Source organism: Sitophilus oryzae, unplaced genomic scaffold, assembly GCF_002938485.1.
Source record: "Sitophilus oryzae breed Bouriz unplaced genomic scaffold, Soryzae_2.0 scaffold_980_pilon_pilon, whole genome shotgun sequence".
NCBI classification, from domain to species: domain Eukaryota; kingdom Metazoa; phylum Arthropoda; class Insecta; order Coleoptera; family Curculionidae; genus Sitophilus; species Sitophilus oryzae.
The window spans coordinates 4,518,265-4,533,223 of NW_022147617.1; the positions used below are offsets into that span (position 1 = coordinate 4,518,265).

The 14,959-nt window shown below is 34.0% G+C and overlaps 1 protein-coding gene across 1 annotated transcript; it reads left to right on the plus strand.

Annotated features, from left to right (window-relative positions):
• The first annotated feature begins 1,644 nt into the window (after positions 1-1,644).
• Positions 1,645-4,915, plus strand: LOC115891300. Its single transcript, XM_030911745.1, has 3 exons — positions 1,645-2,110; positions 2,332-2,652; positions 2,728-4,915. Exons 1-3 carry the CDS (start codon positions 2,012-2,014, stop codon positions 4,792-4,794), a joined length of 2,487 nt encoding a protein of 828 aa, XP_030767605.1. The 5' UTR covers positions 1,645-2,011; the 3' UTR covers positions 4,795-4,915.
• Positions 4,916-14,959: the final 10,044 nt, after the last annotated feature.

Genomic DNA, 14,959 nt, shown 5'->3' on the forward strand with positions numbered 1-14,959 from the left:
TCTCTGCTTTACGGTGAGCGTGTAGACGGTAAAAGGAGGCCGGGTGGACAACTCAACAGGTACAAGGATATTTTCCACGAAAACTTAAAGGGTATTAACAAGCAGAATGAGTGGGAAGAAGCAGCTCACAATAGAACGGAATGGAGAAAAATTGTAAAGTCAGTTAACAGCGACAATCGAAAAGTAAAGAGGCAACAAAGCAAAGAGATTCTTGAATGTCTGGAGTGCGATAGACAGATAACATCACGTATCGGGATTTTCAGTCACAGAAAAGCTCATGAAATAAAACGCCTTGCGTGACCATCTTCTGATGCGTGTCAAATACTCGTCAGCAAGTAATGGCAGTATGTATGTAGTATTATAATCCGGTTTTGTCATAATTCTAACAAACTGAAACACCCAGTGATATCTAAATAAATTTAAAAAACACCTAAATAGATTAGAAATTATTTAGATGTCAAATGTCATCGGGAACACCTTATTTAAATTTAAATGGAATGGGTTCTCTGCGAGCCGAAAATTTTAACATTTTTGACGTCACGCCTCGTTTTCGCGCAAAGCGAATTTCAATGAATTTCAATCATTAATTTAAGTACTTTCCAGATGGAATTTGTACAAACTGATTTTACATATCGTCCCATTGCTGCCAAAAGTCACTAACTTACTTTTTATTACTTCCGAAAAAAATGCGTCTAAAGATGAATTGCATTGCATAAAGATGTTATAGTTAGTAACTATTCAGTATTAAAATAAAACATAAATAGTCAGAAATTGTAGTTAATGACTTTTGTAATCGATTCTCCGCTTTAAAACATAGTTAGTGATTGAATTTGGTTGTTCGGAAAAATGTTAGTTAGTGACTTTTGGCAGCAATAGGACGATATATATGTTATAGGTAAAAATGTATTAGAAATCATAAATATTTTAAAAAAATTTTTGAAATGAAACTGAACAATGCAATACCAGAAAAATGTCAGCATACCTTAAGTTGTCAACCTATGATTTTATTTGACAATAGTCATTTATTTGACAATAGTCATTTTGACAAATTACATTTGACAATAGTCAAATGTAATTTGTTTTGCTGTCTACACTACTACGTTATAGTACATACGGTTCACTAACCTTCCGGAGACACTTCTCTGGAACGCATTTTGCAATTTAAAACTTGCGTGCAATTTCCTATGTTTCCAACAACGATGCACCGGGATAGAACGCGGTATATGCTGCAATATAGCTTACCTATCAAGCCTTTCTAATAACTTCTAAAAGTACAGTTCATTCTTTATGGCCCCATAAACATGGCAACGTATACCAATAGTTGCCTGCAGCGTACAATAGCAAATGAGATCTCAAATATGCGTGGCCGCTGGACAGAAGATTTAAGTAAAAACTTACCCTCCAGGTAGAGCTACGACCAAATAAGATTAAACACATATTATATATTGATGTTACAAAGTCAAAAAGGGTTAGCGAATATTAAAATATCTCGGGCTAATATTTTATCGTAGAATATATTTTAATTACGATGAGACAAATATGCCAGATAACACTGGAAACGAAAAAAATGTTGTTTCGGCGTAGAAGCAAGTGTCCGGAATACATATGCAATTTTACGAAGACGGCAAACTGCAATATCAATTGGACCCCGTTATGCAATAAGGAACCAACCGTCAATTTTTGAAAAACCGAGATATTACCACTATACTAATTGGAATATGTTACTTTACCAATTTGCAATAGAGATCCAAATATTTATGATGATATAGCCATCTACGGGCCAATAAAGCCAATTTGCAAAATTAAAAATAATGAAATAAAAGTTTTCTATAAAGATCCAAACCCATCTGGATCCTTTTTACAGGAATCTGTATTCTATTCGTTGCGCAGGTCTGAACCAGAGTTATTTGGGTCTCTTTTGCGAATTTAACCAAGTGTCTTTATTCAAACGGCGAATGTTGTAACGGGTATTATTGTTTAGTGTTTTTAGCCGGTGTTTATTTACTGCAACATGTTTAAACAAAATATAGTTTCTCAGAGAGTTCAAAAGATATTAAATAATACAAAACTATTGTCACAGTCACCTTTAGCTGAAATAGATCAAAATCAGGTAAGTTTTACGTTTATTTGAATGTTTCTAACCTTAAAGTTTAATTTTTACTAAAGTGAAATAACTTGTTTTTACAATCATATCCGTTTAACAATTTATAATGATTGTTTTAAAAAACCTATAGAACAAACAATATTATGTACAATGATTTTGATTCCTATTGTGATTTTTTTTTAATATGTAGGTATGTAATTGGTTCCTTATTGCAAATTTATTTTCAGAATAGCATTTTAAAATTAAATAACTTGTTTGTGGCACCAAATAATATGGAGTTGGTTCCGTCAACTAGTAGACTTTCATATGTAGAAGAGAAGCAAAGAGATAAAGGGGAGAACTATACAAACTATAGTGAACCAATAGCAGACATACAATTAGGGCAAAAAAACTATATTATAGTTGCCGAAAAAAACTCTGATGACTTTATAAAGATTGATACTTACCAGGCTAATCCTAATGAAGAATGTAATCTGGGTATCAACCAGAGTCTACCAGTGGCAGAAGTTTTGGTCTATCCAGAATTTTCACGTACTCACACAAACCAGGTAGGTTTACTATTCCCAAACTCCTTATTTAATCTCAGTTTTTTTTTTAAATGAAAATGTAATTCCTTATTGTAGAAAGAAGATTTCTTTGAGCCCCCAACTGACATGGAGGCACTTCCTTCAACTAGTACTCCCTTATGTTTAGAAGAGGAACGAGATGTTGAAGGGAAGAATGGTATCAACTATAATGAGCCAAGAGCAGAACTAAGGAAAATGGATAGATGTAATAGAGACTTTGAGGAAGACTCTGATGACTCCATAAGGGATCAAACTTACCAGCCTGATTCCAACGCAGAATCGTCAGAAAAAAATGCAGACAGCGAGCCAGAAAATGAGCCTGTTTTTAAAAAAAGCGAGGGACGTCCTGGAAGGGGAAGGAAAAGAAAGTTTCCAGAACAGGATAGACATTTAAGAAAAGTATATACCAATAGTAATAAGCGACATTATACGGCAAAAGGAAACCTTGTACAACCCAAAGAGTTTATTGAATTTAAATGCAAATGTCTTGCGAATTGTCATGAAAAAATTTCGCTAGAGGAGCAGCGGAATTTTTTTCAACAATATTGGAATTTAGCAGACTACAACGTGCAAACCACTTTTCTTTCTACATACATAAGGGAATCATCTGTAAAGAAAAAACTTGTGACTGCAAAAAATCCTCAAATGCGAAACTTTTCCAGACAATATTTTATTAACAAAACGGAAGTTTGTAGGGATATGTTTATCAACGTTTTACGTGTATCTACCAAACGCATAAATACGGCGCTTTGCAAAGTCAGAAAGTTAGAAATACCAGATCGGCGAGGTCTAAGTAGTGGTGGACATAACAAAATGTCAGCTGATCAAGAAAGTGCTGTAATTACACATATCAACCAATTTCCACGCTATAAATCTCACTATTGCAGATCTACAAAAGGAAATCAAGAGTTTTTGCAAGAAGGGACAACATTGACAATAATGTATAAACTTTATAAAATTGCAAATTTAAAACCAGTAAGTTTTTCATCCTACAAAAAGATATTTCTAACGAAGTTTAATTTAAGACAAAAAAAGCCCAAAAAAGACACATGCAATAAGTGTGACACTTTTAGTGCAAAAATAAAAGGTTTAACAAATGAAGAGGAAAAAATAAAAGTTCAAAGTGAGCACGATCTTCATTTGCAAGAAGCAGAAACAGCAAGAAAAGAAATGAATTTAGATCTTGAGATTGCAGAAAATAATGAAAATACGGAGACTGTAACATTCGACATGCAAAAGACGCTTCCTCTTCCTCGACTAAGTACAAATATTTTGTTTTACAAAAGGCAGCTATGGTTGTACAATTGCGGCATTTATGCTGGAAAGCAAAAAAAATCCACGTTTAACATTTGGATCGAAGGGGAAGCTGGCAGAGGAGCCCAGGAGGTAGGCTCCTGTTTAAGAAAATATATCGCCATGAATAACATATCGGAGAGTGTTGAAAATTTAATTTTTTGGAGCGATTCGTGCGGGGGGCAGAACCGCAACATTAAAATGGTGCTTATGATGAAATGTATTCTAGAGGAGACTTTGCATTTAAAAAGTATTAGAATAAGGTTCCTGGTCTCTGGTCACAGTTTCCTCCCAAATGATAGTGACTTTGGGGATGTTGAATGTGCAATTAAAAAACAAAATAAGATTTTTTCTCCGCAGGATTATATTAACATCATGCGAACATGTAGGAGGAAACGCCGTATCAATATAAACAGAATGGTAAAAGACGATTTTGTAAGTACGAAAAAATTAGAAAAGGCCATCGTAAATAGAAAAAAAACTTGTGAGGCAGAGAAAATAAATTGGCTACATATTAAGGAAATTAAAATTTTAAAAGAGAAAAAAAACAGCATTTTTATCAGGGCAGGCTACAATGATGAAAGCGAATATAAGGAAATTAATATTAAAAAAGGAAAGGGCCCCAATGTTAACCTTTCTACACTTTTAGAACCTCTTTGGCCAAATGGAAAAGAAGTGGCTGAAGCGAAACTAAAAGACATAAAAAGTTATTTACATCTAATTCCCGAAGAGGACCACCCTTTTTATAAAAACCTTATCGGAAATCCAAATATTGTGGAGGACATAGATGGCTATAACATGGACTTAGACTTTGATCTAGAGGAATATTAATTAAAATCCAAAGATAATAATTTTGTTTCTTGTGTTTTCTTTTTGTTTTGTTTTTTTGTTGTTTTTTTTATAAGAATGTTTATTTTTTTAAATAAAATGCTAATTTGGGTCTAGCATTAAATTCTCAGAGTTTTATTTTTTATTAAGCAAAAGGGAACCACGTGTTTTTTCTCATACTTAGAATATATTTAAAAATATTTTTTTGTTTTAAAATCCTTGGTTTAGGCCAGTATAATTAAAGCGTGTTGCATTTGTTCAATTAAAATGTGCTTTATTTCTAATTAAATACAAGACACCGTCTGAAACGTTTTTCTTGATTTTCTCAAAACAGTAAAGAAGTCGGTTGGTTCCTTATTGCATAACGGGGTCCAATTATGATGTGCGGTTCAGCCTCTGGAGGTTCAGCCTCTCTCTACTATTGCCTCCTTATTACATATACTACAAGGCAGAAAAAAATTGTAGCAGCAATAAATAGAATTGGGTCCAAAATGAAGGATGTTGTAGTTCAGGTTCTCGTTATAATCGGGTTCACTATGGGTGGATGGATGCCCAAACTTTCACAGATTGGTTTGAGTCGACATTTTTACCACGCTAAACGTTTACGAGGTCGCAAAGTGCTGTTAGGCGAGAACCTCTCGTCCCATTTCACTGATAATGTCTTAAAACAGTGCCAAGAAAACGACATTCCGTTTGTTTGTCTTCCGAAGAATTCGACTCACCTCACTCAATCTCTTGATGTTGGGCTTTTGCGGGCATTTAAAATTGCTTGGAGATCGATGCTTGAATTGCAAAAAGACCCATTCACAACAGACTGCTACTGACAAAAAATATTTTCCCCATTTATTAGCAACCACTCTTTTCAACATAAATAAATCGGAATGTGCTATAATAAAATTTGATAGCTTCAATTTTTTTAAGGTAACTGATGATATTAGCAGTAATACGGATGGCTCTGTGGATAACACTTTTGTAAATAACTTACAGCAGCAACGCTATACAGTAGAACCATCAAGAGGAATATTAAACAGCAAAAACTATCTGTTGAACCTGGTAAAAGCGTAGTAGCAATTTTTGATTCAGATTTCAGTGATTAAAATGAGCCATTTACTAATGATAACTCCGAATACGATCCCCTGGAAGATAAAAATGATAACGTGCGAACAGAGATAGAATGTTTCCAACTGGAAGACAATGAATTTGCGGCTGGAAAATTTTACTGTGGGTTTGCCCAGTAATTTCGTTCATCTTTTTTTATTATAGTCCCCACGATAACATCTTTTGTTTATTGTTTTCTCTGGGCCAAGGTGATAGTGGCGAGGTATGTTGGAGTACCTCCGGTTTTTCGGTGGTAACGCTCGCGAATTGTGAGCTACTGCTTAAAAAAGTTGCAAATGGTGCCTCGTGCCTCGTTTGCTTCCCTTTTTCTTTTTTCAGGATCACTAGTTCATCGTTGCTGCAAGTGTCTACGGGTAGTCATATTTTAGTCATGTTTCATGGCTAATCTTACTGTAGGTTTGCCCAATAATTTCGTTGTTCTTTTTTAATATTATAAAAATAAAATATTTCACTGCCGAGGAAGAGAGCATGTCTCTTTTGTGGTTCATTTCCTTTAATCTACAATCTCCAGTATATTCCCAATATATTCATTCGTCTGAGAAACAGTAAAATAATAATAAATACTAAAAAGAACTGCGGTGAATAAGTACCAAATTTTAATGAAAGGCATAAATAATAAAATACGAAAATTTCAAAATACTGCAAACAGAAACCTGTGTTTTAATAAGAATTATGGTTATATGTCTTTACGATAATATATATAATAATTAACAAAAATCAAAACATTTAAACGTTATTAAAGCATTTTGTGAAACAAAAAAAACAATTTTATAAAACAAATCGAATTATACATAGAGTTATATCGAACAAATCTTCCTCAAATCGCATGTGCCCTATAAATTAAATAGACCTCAGTTGTGCGTTTATTGAAATTAATCCTTAGAGTTCTATACGCCCTATAATTTATTGTCTGAATCTGTGTAGAGATTCTGGAAATTTTATGAATTTTTTTAACTTTTTTCTTGCTTTCCCTTTTGTTATTGGATGTAATTTAGATGTTAATTGTAGCTTTGTTATAAATTAGAAAAAATATTATAATAATAACTGAGATTAGTTAATCAATGTGTGTGTGTGTGGTCAATTGGATATTCGTATCCTCTGTGACAGAATGGAATTAGCCCTTGAAAGCATCGAGGTCTGGTACGAATAGTCCGAGAGCTGGCATCAAAAATGTACAACAATTTACTATAAAGGCAGCACTTCCCCTACTGACACACTTGAAACTGATATATTGCTAAAGGTGTAATATTAATTAACATACAAAACAATTTTCGAACTTAGAAACTTTAGTCATCATTTTCGACGCCATATTGGTTTTCACGTATTTCCTGAGTTGGTCCATAAAGTGTCCCACAGACTTCATTCTTTTTTGTCATTTTTAATCGCCGCGATTAACAACGACAATTAAAACTGATTAGTCTGTGGCACAACACAGGTATCATCACCATCGGTGAAAATTTCTGCCTTTGCTTGAAATCTTAATCAGCGCGCGGCGGTTCGTCATTTTCGTGAAAACTGATAATGTGTGCGCTGTTACTTTTTAACCGGCGGTCTTTCACATTGGTGCACATGTACATGTTGCATGTATTATTTGTTGTTGTCTCATTTGTATGGTTGATTCTATTCAGTTCGTAACTTTTTAAAAAAAAGCAAATATTTTAACCAACATGGACTTACGGTATTTAAATAAAGAGTTTTTAATACAGTTTATAAAGTTTAGTTAGTTTAGTTTAGTTTAGTTTATTAATTCCTTTTAATATAAATACATGGTACTTGGATTATAGGATCGTCGAAAAATATATACAGAAAACAACAATTTTTGATATAAAATCATACAAATACAAATATAAAACAAATATATACCGTTTTTATACACAAACAAAAACAATTATAAAGAAGAACTATTATTATATATCTGTTGACAAGCCTGAAATTTCCGGCTCCAGGAAGAATTCGTCTAGGGTGTAATAGCTCCTTGATATAAAAAATTTCTTTAAATTAAACTTATTTTTTTTGTTTAGGTTTAGAGAGTTAAACTCTACGGACATCCTTCTCATTTTATTTAAACACCTTCTCCCAAATATCGATGGGTTGTGTTGCCCCATAGTAAGGCGCGTATATGGGATATCAAATTCATCTTTGTAGCGGGTGTTGTGACAAGTTTTAGTCTAAGGTTGTGACTGTGAACTTCCCGCCGTCGGGATAATTCTTCCTCATTCTTAATTGTAAATTCAATAATTGAATATAAATACAAAGAATATAAAGTCATAATATTGAGTGATTGAAAACATGGCCTGCATGAGTCTTTCTGACCCCTCCTAGCCACGATTCTTACTATTTTCTTTTGGGCCACAAAAACCGAACCCACCTCACCGGAGTGTCCCCAGTACACCAGACCATACGCCAATACAGATTGTACCAATCCATAATAAATCAGTTTTATTGTTTCGCCAGAAACTGTATGCTTCAAGTTTTTAATCAAAAAAGAAGCAGAACTTAACTTTGCAGTTACTGACTTGGTATGACCTCTCCATGTTAGCTTCTGGTCTAGATGTACGCCCAGGAATTTACTGCAGTCTCTCAAGGGACCGATTTTCGGCCTTCACTAACAAACTATAGTCGAGGGATCTATTCTTTGTAGCAAACTCTACTATATTAGACTTGGAAGCATTTAATTTAAGTCCATTATGGTAACACCAGCTCAGCATTTGCTGGACTGCCCAGTTACATTTATCAGTTAGTTCCCTATGGGTATCTGCCTGTATTATGACGTTACAGTCATCCGCGTATAGGATTGGTATACCATATGTGGATATTTTTTGTGGTAAATCATTAATAATTCCATCCCAGATCTAGTACCGTCTATCTCAACTAACTGAGTTCTGCTAGACAGATACGATTTTAGCCAGTTCAGAGGAGGACCCCGAATACCCATGAAGTTTAATTTATGAATTAAAAGTTCATGGTTCACCGAGTCAAATGCACGGGTCATATCAAAAAACAAACCACAAACATATTTTCGTTCTTCTAAGCCTTTTATAATATTTTTTGTAGCATTATTAAGTGCCGTTTCTGTGGAGAAATTGGCCCTGAATCCATTTTGATGGAGAGATAATAGATGGTATTTTTCTAAGAACTAACAAAGCCTTTGATTAAAACAATATTCAAAAATTTTAGCAAACTGGCTCTGAAGGGCTACAGGTCTATAGTTTTTTGCTTCGCGTTTATCCCCCTTACCTTTATAGATTGGCAAAATTGGAGATTTTTTAAGTATGTCGGGATATATCCCCTGTACAAAACTATGGTTAATGACCACCGATAAAGGATATGATAATATTTCCGCAACTTCGATTAATAAAATGCCCGGAATGCCATCGACGCCGTATGATCGTTTATTGCATACTCTGTGTATAGCTTTCAAAATTTCTTAAGGATTGGTTGGATATAGAAAAAATGACCTATTTAAAGAATTATTGTTAAAAAAACTAGATTTTCCGTGCCTTGTGTGGTATTTTCGACAAAAAACTTATTTAATTTATTACAAATTGTCTTTGAATCTGAAATAATAGCATTCTCGGAGAGTGGGTCATATAAATGCGATACGGATAAACTCTTTCTAGCTCCTTGTCTATTCTCGTTTATGACCCTCCATGCTGTTTTATTTATATTTTTTGAGGAAGATATACGATTATCGTTAAACGTTCTTTTTTCATATTTTAATTTTTGCCGGTAGAGTTTTCGTACTGCAAGGTAGCGTTCGTTATACATAGCGTTATTTATATGTTTGTTTATTGAGGCCATTTCCTTTACTAATTTTGATAGTTCCTTTGTTTCCCTTGATATCCACTGATTTTTTATTGATTTTGGTCTTATTTTGACCATTTGCAGTGGGAAAGCAAAATCAAACATATGAAAGAAATTGTTAAAAAATGATTCAAAAATTAAATTTGCCTCTATGTTTAGATCCGTTATAGAAAACCAGTCAGTATTAGAAATTAATTGATTAAAAGTAAAAATAGAATTCGCATTAAATTTTCTTTTCTCCAACATAGGATAAACTTGCCACTTGCCTTTCTCCAACATAGGATTAGCTTGTTTAACTTTTTTAAATTTTAAAATTTGATATGTATGGTCCGAAAGTTCATTGTCATTAACTGCAGTCGAAAATTCTAATATATCAGTAAATATAATGTCGATACATGATTCGGTATTACTTGTTATACGAGTTGGCACAAAAATCGTAGGCTTCATATTATACTCGAACAGTAGGTTGGTCAATTTTGATTTGCTGTTATCATTCACCGCAGACAAGAAGTTCACATTCACGTCGTCACAAATTATATAATTTACTTGATTGTCATAATAATAATAAATAAATAAAAATAATTATATAATTTACTTGATAGACTAAAAATGTTTGAGAATTAATATTTATTTTAGCTGAGCATATTTCGAATTTTTTTTCGATACATATCTTTTCATTTGAAACATTTATACAATCAAGGCCGGCTTTTAATACGATGCAGACTCCACCTCTCTTGAATTCCCTTCTACAAAATGAGCTAACCACTCTATAATTACCAAAACTCAAAGAGCTAATACTACCCTCTGTCCAATGCTCTGACAGGCAGCAGACATCGATTTTGGATTCATCCAGAATTGCTTCCAGGCTTATCAGCTTGTCTGGGGTCAATCCCTGAATATTAAAATGCATTATGTTGATGGTATCTCGATCATGGTCCTGTTTAAAAATCTTCTTCGTTGTCGGAAACACCTGTGCCGTAGTTTCTTAAGTCCTGAGGTTTTGTCTTGTTAGATGGGAAGTAGAATCTGTTGATCCACGTTCCATTGGGCCATATATTTCCATCCATGATTTCGTCCTTTTTGTCGAATGGTGCGCGAATTCTAAACGATGCCACTCTGTCGCTGTTTTTCTGTTCTAACTTTGTACACTCAACTTTGCAGATCTGAGCAAGGTGAGATATTAAATCATCTTGAGATGTATTTCTATCCAGACGAGTAACATAAATCCAGGCATGCTTCTCGACAGCTTTAAGACTTGTCTTCTCTACATTGCTACCTTTGATGTACCTCTGCTGCTTGGGTCTTCCGGATTTCTTACGTTTTTGATGCGAACACTCTCTATGCGATTTGTTAATAGCTCCGGTCTTTTCGGCGCCCTTATTCGACAAATTGTTACTATTTGTCTCCCTCTTGCGCTTTACATTAATAACGCTTGGATTAAGTCTAGATTATTATTAAAACGTTGTCTATAGGTACTTGCCTGGTTATGGAAAATTAAGATTGATGATTACAAAAATCGCGATAAAAAAATAAAGCTCATGAAATTCTACTTGAAAAAATGAAGGAAGTGGATGTGGAAGTGTATCTACAAAGTGTAAAAAACAAAATAGACTTTTTTCGTAGCAATTTCCGGAAGGAGTTAATGAATATGAGAGATTCTGATATCTTTTAAATAAGCTATCTTTAGCCCACTTTTTTTCTATTTTTCTTCTGTGTTGCTATCGCTGCCGCCACTGCAAGTAAATCGACGCGTTTCATATTGTTACCGTTTTACACTGACGTACAGAAGCAGACAAAGTAGGATTAAGTGTAAACATGGGCAAAACAAAATCAATGCGCATCAAACTAAACCAAACACAAATAACAACACTCCATTTAATGTAGGAAACAAAAATGTTGAGCACGTAAAAGAGTTGACTTAGAAGAAGAAGAAGAAGGATTTTATATAAGCCGCATCAGCAGCTGGGCCATTTAGCGGCATTGATCAAATTAAAGTTAAATTAAACTATATTAATGAACCCAAACCCGATGCCCTAATAAATTGGAACAAAGAATGTAGGTTTATTAGCATCAAGAACGGAAGCCAGATCGCCATTCAGACCAAATGATTGTCTTAAGTTATTGAAGAAGGGACATTCTATTAGGAGGTGGTACACTGTTAATTCAGGTGGTACACTGTTAATTGATGAGAACTGTTAGGCGGGGGGTCGCCTTTTAAAAGGAAAGAATGGGAGAAATGGCAGTGACCCAACGTGAGCCGATTTAAATGACTTCCCCACTTCTGTACAGTGACCGAGCTACAGAAACTTGGAAGACCTGGGAAGTATATAACAGCAAACGTTGGCGCCGATGCGGATCTTGTCAGCAGAATCAGAAAGGCCCAGCGAGCCTTTGGCCAACTAAATTCAATTTGGGTGTCCCGTCAACTCTCCATACAGACAAAACTAAGAATATTCAATTCTAATGTCATTCCAGTCCTACTATAATGGCTGTGAGACATGGAGAGTGACAAAAATATCTATTAACCGCCCACAGATGTTTATCAATCGCTGCTTGAGAAAAATACTAAAAATCTTTTAGCCGGACACTATACGCAATACCGATCTGCTTCATCTTACAAACCAACAAGAAGTAAGCATTGAGATTCGCAAAAGAAAATGGGGATGGATAAGTCACACTTTGCGGAAACCTGATGGTAATATAACGAAATCAGCATTAGAATGGAATCTCCAAGGCAAAAGGAAACAAGAACGACCAGCTCAAATGGAGACGTTCCATGTTGGATGATCTCCAACACATAGGGTCAACATGGAACGAAGTAAAAACAACAGCCAAAAATAGAAACCGATGAAGAGCTTTCACTGAAGCTCTTTGCTCCGCGTAGGAGATATAGGGTCCTATATAACAGGGTGAGTCTTAAGTAAGTGTAAATATTTTCAGGGCTGGTTGATCTCGATAAAAGAAACATATTTTCTCTTTGCCGTTTTTCAAATAAATCTAAAATAACCGAGATATTTTACTTTGAAAATTTCACACCTCTACTTTTCAACCAATAACATGCTTTAATGTTGACTAGTTACCATGGCAACTGAAAAAATTTCCGGAAATTTTTTCGAGGCGCCACGAAACTTTAGTGGAAATTTTTTGACAGTTGAAAAGGTAAACATAAGATCTACAATCATAATGTGAATGAACTACAATGTCTATATATTGAAATATTACCCATTTGAGTTTTAGCATTTGATGTAACTAAGGTTGGTAATATTTTTTATTTAAGGAAATATGTTAGATATACCTACATATGAATTTCTTCGAAATTGCCATGTTCTAAAAAATATAGTTCTGCCGCCTTTATTTAACTAAAGCTGGTATTTTTCTATTTAACGAAATATGATGGATATATCTATATGATTTTTTTAGAATTTATTTCATGTTGAATTATCTTCAATGCCAAATCTTTAATGATATCGACTAATATAGCAAAATAATAACGAAACACATTTAGTAATTATAGGTTTTATTAATATTAAAAACACAATTATTGTAAATGTTTGTAGGCTGGCTTGAATTGGTGGTTTGAATCTGGGTATTTTCTGTTTTATTTTGCATTGTGCTCTGATCATGATTGAACTGGCTAGTACTTGATGAAATGCTCCTCATGGATTCAATCATCTGTTGATGATGTTCAGCGTCCAACTGTAAGTAAGGTTTGATCGACTGACTATTACTATGTCCAGTAATTTTAATGAGCTGTTGTTCACCAACTCCTTTCTTGGCCAAATTCGAAACAGCTGTTGCTCTTGCAGAATGATTGGTTATTTTAACTTTTTTAGTGTCAATTCCTATATCTGAAGCTGCTGATTTAAACCATGAAGATACAATGTTCTTACCAACTGGGCTATTCTTGTACCATCCTTTCGAATTGGGTTGATTCCAGTATGGGTTTGGTGTTAAGAATAGTCTGTCGGTTTGAATAAGATTTCCCCTTTTTTCCATCAACTTTCTAAACAAGCGAACCGGACACATTTGTGGATTTTCGAAATTTCTAATCAACCATTTACTATCCGACAGTTTTTTAGAACCACCTTGTGTGGTTTTAGAGAAAATTGGATTATATTCTATCCGACCTTTTGGGTTTCCGAAATTATCAGTTTCTTCTTTGAAGTATTGGATACAAGCAGAATGTCCTTCCCCTCCTCTCCATGCCAGCTCATGTGAAACTATGTGAAAAAATTTACGCTGCAACCCATCTGGAGTATTTTCATCCCACATTTCAATAATTTTTTTGTATTCGTCACTGGTTAAGGCTGAAGCACTCACTTTTCTTTTTGCTGAATCTCTCTGTAGTATTTTGCGCTTAGCATCGCGTGCAGCTCTGGCGGTCACAAATTCCACATCAGAAAACGGATTAAATTTTATTTTATATTTTTCGTAATAAATTTCTTGCAACTGCTTAGCAGTAGAGTTCCACATCACTTTGACCACACTTTCCTTATAATCTTCAAAATTTTTCTTTTTCATATTAAATGCGTAGTCCTCCAGTATAGTAGCCAGCTGTACTACACTCATACACTCATGAATATTATACGACTTTTCATCACAAAATTCAACAAACTGTTTCCATACACTTGATTTTGATTTTCGGGTGTTATCTGGTTTTATATTTTCAATTTCTTCTTTAATGACTTGTTGGTTTACTTTTCCAAATCGCGACATTTCGCTATACACTTCTTACTCTACGTACAGACGTTTTAAAACTAGTAATAGCTTAATGACAGAATCGCAAACAAAAATGACAAAACACATATATGTCAAAAACATCAATACCTTGGCCAACTTAACAAATTGAAATTATTTTAAAATGTCATGTTGGATTAATATTTTTTTTTCAAATTTAGGTGTGAAATTTTCTTACCGAATACCACGCAAGCTTAAATTATTCCTGGAAATTTTCTTTCGGGCACGAATATTTTAGGAAAATTATCCCTCGTCTTCGACTCGGGATAATTTTCAAAATATTCGTGCCCTCAAAAAAATTTCCGAAAATAATTTAAGCTCTTGTGATATTATAAGTGAAAATTTCTAAAAAAAATGATTTTTTGCTAAAATTTTGAGAACTGGATCACTGATCACTGATCACTGAACACTGGATCTTTTCTGGATTTTCATTCCTGTAAATTTAATCTGCTACCTATGTTGTCATATTATCAACAAATTATATTTTTTAATTAAAAACTAAAAAAAA